Raw genomic sequence first — 5879 nt, 5'->3', positions numbered from 1 at the left:
TGGAGCCTGGGGGGAGGGGATGGAGCTTTGGGGGGAAGGGATGGAGCCTGGGGGGAGGGGTTGGAGCCTGGGGGAGGATGGTCCTTGCCACAGGCTCTCCCCTCCCCCCCAGGATGGAGCACAAACGCCGCCCCGCGCCCGGTGCGGAGCTGCCAGGGGCCAAGCGCCCCCGCGGGGCCTGGGCCGAGGAGGACGAGGTGCCCGCGTCCCAGTTTGAGGAGGAGCTGGCGCTGATGGAGGAGATGGAGGCTGAGCGGAGGCTGCAGGAGCAGGAGGAGGAGGAGCTGCACCTGCCCCCCGAGGGCGCCGAGGGTGAGGCCCCTCACCAACCTGACCTGTGCCCCCCAGGGCAGGGGCTGCTCCCAGTCGTGCGCACAGTAGGTGCTGGACCCCCCCCCCCACAGTAGGTGCCAGATGCCCCCAGGGAGTGATCAGGGATGTCTCTGGGCAGAAGAGGCTCTGAAGGTTTCAGTGGACCCGGCTCACTGTGTGTCAGTAACCAGAAAGACCCATGGGTCTTAGAGACAGACCGAGCCCACGCGTGAGGCCGAGAGCCATGCGATGTCCTCTGTGCAGAGCATGGATGGGCTGGAGTCAGGACGGTAGGAGGGTAGAGACCGTGCCATGCTAGTGCGTCAGTCGATCAACATTTATTAAGCGCCTGCTGAGTGCCAGGCACTGTGCCAAGCTCTGGGGACTCAATGAGACACAAAGACATGCTCTGCCTTCAGGGAGCTTACCATCTGACGGGGGAGCTCTCATGCAAGTAAACATACACACGGACACGTGTCTTTGTCCTCTGCGTAAGATGAGCGGGAGATGAGCCACAGGCTGGAATTGGGGGGACGGCCTTGAAGGCAGCCAGGGAGGCCACTAGCAGGAGCGGAGGAGGGAGAGTGATGCAGGCCTGGGGGCGGCCAGAGCACGGCTGGAGCCTGCTGCGGGAGGGGGCGGTCGCGGGAACGGCATTTTGTGTTTGATTGTGGGGGCAGTTGGGAGCCACTGGAGATCGTTGACTAATACGGTCATTCGTGGGCTTTAAGAAAAGCGCGTTAGTGGAGTGGGGAGAGACCTGAGGCAGCAGACCCCCTAGCAGCTACTGCCGTGGTCCAGTCATGAGGTGATGGGGTCTGCACCAGGCTGGGGGCCGTGTTAGAGAAATCTGCAGAGGTGACCTCACGTGCCTTGGCACCGTGTTGGATCTGGGCGTGAAAGAGAGTTGAGGAGCCCGGGATGACTTCTGGGTTCTGAGGCTGGGGGCCTGGGGGGATGGAGGTGCCCTCCACAATCAGAGAGGGTAGAAGGTGGGCAGGGTTTAGGGGAAGAGAGCATGAATTCTGGTTAGGACGTGTCGTGTTTAGAGGTCTGCTGGACATCCAGCTGGAGGTGTCCGAACGGCAGCTGGAGATATGGGCTTGGAGATGCACGGGGAAGTTGGGGCACAAAGGTCGATTTGATTTAAAAGTCATCGGCATAGGGGTGGTCCTTAAATCCATGGGAGGGGATGAGAGCCCCGGTGAAGCTGTGTGGATGGAGAAGAGAAGAGGGCCCAGGACAGAGCCCAAGGCCGCCCCTGGTTAGAGGGCGTGGTCTGGAGGGGATCCAGCCAAGGAGATGGAGGAGGAGCGGTCAGAGAGAGGCTGCAGAGGGGCCCGGAGACTGCGGGCGGAGCAAAGCCACTGGGGACTATGGAGAGGGCGGGGCCTTCTCTGCCCTCCAGACCACGCCCTCTAACCTGGGGTGCCCCAGGGGCTGTCCGGGGCCTGCTCCTCTCTGCTGTCAGCTCCCGGGATTCCGTCGTCGTCTCTGTGCCGATGTCTGCCCCATCTCCGGACCCCCCAGTCCTAGCCCAGCTCCCAAGCTCTTCCCCACGGCCACACGCCCCACGGACATCTCAAACTGGACACTTCGAACCCTGAACTTCTCTCCCCAGACCCAACCCTAGCGTCTGGTCAAGGGCCTTGCTGTCTGCCGGCAACCCTGGCGTCCTCAGCCGTCTGCGCCGCCCCACCCCCCAGCTGTCACTGGATCCCCGTTTCTCACGTGCTGTGGCCGTGTCAGCTCTCACCTGGACGGCAGTGTGGCCTCGGGCGGGCCCCAGGCCTTCCCTGTCCTACAGTCCAGTGGCTCCCATCACGCCCTCCTGGGCGGCCCTCCACTCCCCTCCCCACCCCTGCCTCTTCCATCAGGCTCTTCCTCAGCACCCCACCCACCCAGATGTCCTTGGACGTGTTGTGTGTGGGAGTCAGCGCGGCCCACTGGCTGGGGATGGACGGCTGCCCCGGAGCCTGGCCTCTGGGAGGCTGGAAGGTGTCTGTGGTTGGGTGGCGCGGTCTCCCCACCGGGAGTGCCCTATGTCCGTGAACGTATGTGTGGAGATGCTCTAACATAATTGTCCGTCTACGCCTAGGCCGCTTGGGGGCGCCACAGTGCTCAGAGCGCCAGGCCTGGAGTCAGGAAGACTCCTCTCCCAGAGTTCCAGCCCTGCCTTAGACCCTTACAGGCTGTGTGACCCTGAGCCAATCACTTCACCCTGCTTGCCTCAGTGTCCTCATCTGTAAAATGAGCTGTCAAAGGAAATGGCAAACTGCTCCAGGATCTCTGCCTGGAAAACCCCAGATGGCGTCACTGAATGATAGCAAACGTCTCCAGCTGTTGTTTCCCCCGATAGATGGGAAGCTCCTTGAGGACAAGGATGCTTTCTCTCTTGCCCTGCACCCCGAGCACCGAGCTCGAAACTCTGTGCACATCAGGGACTTAACACGCGCTCGCTGCCTCGAATGCCCTTTGTCCTGGAGAAGAGGCATGGGCCCGGAGAGGCAGTGAGTTCCCCATCACCGGAGGTGTTTGAGCAGAGGGTGGCACGGCTTCCCTCGCCGCAGAGCCGTTGTCTTCATCTTCCAGGGCAGTTCTCCCCATCCGCCCGGGACGCTCGCTGGCTGCGGCCCGCCCGGCCGGGCCTGGATCCCAAGACGCAGGCCCTCGTCTTTCAGCAGCTTGAGATCGACCACTACGTGGGTGAGTTGGGGGGAGGCGGCTGGCGGGGCGGCCCCTGGCCCGGCCTCTCTCCCTGAGCTCAGCTGCCCCCACAGGCTCCCCGGTCCTGCTGCCGGCCCCCGGGGCCCCTGAGGCTGTCCCCATCCTGCGGGCCTTTGGAGTCACGGACGCCGGAGTCTCCGTCTGCTGCCACGTCCACGGCTTTGCCCCCTACTTCTACGTCCCCGCGCCCACTGGTGAGTGACCGTCAGCGCCCGGTGCCCGGCTGACCCGCGAGCATAGGACGTTTGGGGCAGATCACCCGCTGACTCGGTGACCGTGCCCCCCCCAGGCTTTGGCCCCGAGCACCTGGGGGACCTGCAGCGAGAGCTGAACTCTGCCGTGAGCCGGGAGCAGCGAGGGGGCAGGGAGTTGAAGGGCCCCGCTGTCCTGGGGGTGGAGCTCTGCACCCGCGAGAGTGAGTGCCGTAGGGAGAGGGAGGGCGGGGGGGGGCCCCTGTTTGGGGACGCCCCCACTGTCCCCCCCCCCCCCCCCCCCAGGCATGTACGGCTACGTGGGTCGGGGCCCCTCGCCCTTTCTGCGGGTGACCCTGGCCCTGCCTCGCCTCGTGGCCCCCGCCCGGCGCCTGCTGGAGAGCGGCATCCGGCTGCCCGGCCTCGGCTCCCCCAGCTTCCAGCCCTACGAAGCCAACGTGGACTTTGAGATCCGGTGAGTGGCCGCGCCCCGGGCCCTGCCTCAGCGTTGTTGCCATGGTACCGCGGGCGCTCTCCCCCTCCCCGTGGGTGCTGAGCCTTTCCTGCCAGCAGGCCGGGCGCCTTCCCCGGGTGAAGCTGGGGCTGGACGTGCTCTCAGTCCTCAAGGGACCCCTGGGACCCAGGGAGGGACGAGGGTGTGGCCAGAATGCAGTGAGCCCTGGGGACAGAGGAGCCGAGGCCCCCGGCCCGCCCCCAGGCGGCCGGTTGGATCCTGCCCCCATGCCCCCAGGTTCATGGTGGATGCCGACATAGTGGGATGCAACTGGCTCGAGCTCCCCGCGGAGAAGTACCAGCTGAGGACGGAGGGGAAGGTGAGGCTGCTGGGCCCTGGGGGGAAGGGTGGGGCCTGGCCGTGGGCGGGTGCTGTCTGGGCTCCTGCCGAGCGCCTCGCTTGCTCCCCAGGCCACGCTGTGTCAGCTGGAGGCGGACGTGCTATGGTCAGATGTGGTCAGTCACCCTCCGGAGGGGCCGTGGCAGCAGATCGCGCCCCTCCGCGTGCTGAGTTTTGACATCGAATGTGCTGGCAGGAAAGGTCTGGGCCCTCCACCGACCCAGGGGTGGGAGAATGCAGGGGCTGGCCCCGTGAAAGAGGCTTGGCCTCAGGGGACTGGCTGGGGCGGAGGCGGGACCCGGGTTCAGATCCCGCTTTTCCTATCTGCGGAGTGGCGGTAGCAGTGAAACTGAAGTTTACCCGGCGCTTTGAGCTTTGTGCAGCACTAGCACCCCACAGGTGTGGTCTCGTTTGGGCCTCGCAGCACCCCTCGCAGCGGGGGCTGTTATCGCCATTTTACAGATGAGAGAAACTGAGGCAGGTTCTGACCTCATTGCGCCTAGCCCCTGGTGATGCCTCACTCACCTGCGAGATCATAAGACCCTGGGTGATAGGCCTACCCTTGGCGCCCCACAGGCATCTTCCCGGAGCCCGAGCGAGACCCCGTGATCCAGATCTGTTCTGTGGGCCTGCGCTGGGGGGAGCCAGAGCCCTTCCTGCGCCTCGCCCTGACGTTGCGCCCCTGCGCCCCCATCCTGGGCGCTCAGGTCCTCAGCTTTGAGCGCGAAGAAGACCTTCTTCAGGTGACCTGTTGCCTCTGGGTTGGGTATGCCCTGGGGGCGGGCACTGCCGTGGTCCTGGGGCCTTGGGTGGTGGGCCAGCCTGAAGCCTCTTTGCCTGGATCCCGGCAGGCCTGGGCCTCCTTTGTGCGCACCATGGATCCCGACGTCATAACCGGCTATAACATCCAGAACTTTGACCTCCCGTATCTCATCTCCAGGGCGCAGACCCTCAAGGTGATCACAGCAGCAGCTGGGCCCTGGGGGCGGGCGGGCTGCTCAGCCACCCCCCCCCCCCCCCCCCGCCCCCTCCCCGCACACTCCGGCCCACCCACAGAAATCCTGTCCTCCTCACCCCCTGCTAGGTCTTGCTTCGCGAGCACAAGCTTCGCTCCTATACCCTCAATGCCGTCAGCTTCCACTTCTTGGGAGAGCAGAAGGAGGACGTGCAGCATAGCATCATCACTGACCTGCAGGTGACCCCGAGCTCCCCTGGCCCCGCCTTCCCCTCCACATCCTTCCCCTTCCTCCTTCATCCCTCCTGCCGGCCCCCCAGTCACCTCTCTGTCCTTGCCCCAGAACGGGAACGACCAGTCCCGCCGCCGCCTGGCCGTGTACTGCCTGAAGGACGCCTTTCTGCCCCTTCGGCTTCTTGAACGCCTCATGGTCCTGGTCAACGCCGTGGAGATGGCCAGGGTCACGGGCGTCCCCCTCGGCTACCTGCTCACCCGGGGTCAGCAGGTCAAGGTCGTATCCCAGCTACTCCGGCAGGTCAGCCTGGGCCCCTGTAGAGACACTTATCTTTTCCTTCTGAGTCCATACTCAGCCTTGGACTGCCCCCCCCCCAGGGGATCTGCTGCCCTCATCCGTGCCTCACATCCCTGGGTTCCTTCCGTTCCCTACCCTCAGGTCCCCCAGGTTCTAGCCTCCATGCCTAATCCCAAGGTTACATCCTCTGGGTTTCATTCCTGATTCCAAGATTCCAGCCTCCATGTTCTGTTTTCCATCCCTGGATTCCAGCCTCCATCCATGTTTTGTCCTCCTTCCCCGGGTTCCAGCCTCCATCCGTGTTTTGTC

The 5879-nt window shown here is 64.7% G+C and overlaps 1 protein-coding gene across 1 annotated transcript; it reads left to right on the top strand.

Moving 5' to 3' along the window:
- Positions 1-113: 113 nt before the first annotated feature.
- LOC114034173 (DNA polymerase delta catalytic subunit-like) lies at positions 114-5873 on the top strand (the record flags this gene model as incomplete). Its single annotated transcript, XM_027849776.1, is given in 12 exon segments — positions 114-312; positions 2905-3018; positions 3093-3233; positions 3329-3454; positions 3537-3705; positions 3982-4063; positions 4155-4284; positions 4660-4826; positions 4935-5057; positions 5060-5278; positions 5382-5573; positions 5823-5873. Coding segments are annotated over 12 exon segments (1713 nt in total), but the record flags the coding sequence as incomplete, so codon positions are not given.
- Positions 5874-5879: the final 6 nt, after the last annotated feature.

Source organism: Vombatus ursinus, unplaced genomic scaffold (assembly GCF_900497805.2).
Source record: "Vombatus ursinus unplaced genomic scaffold, bare-nosed wombat genome assembly UNPS02008407.1, whole genome shotgun sequence".
Taxonomy (NCBI): Eukaryota; Metazoa; Chordata; class Mammalia; order Diprotodontia; family Vombatidae; genus Vombatus; species Vombatus ursinus.
The sequence above is the reverse complement of the archived record's forward strand: the minus strand, read 5'-3'. Positions and strand labels throughout refer to the sequence as shown.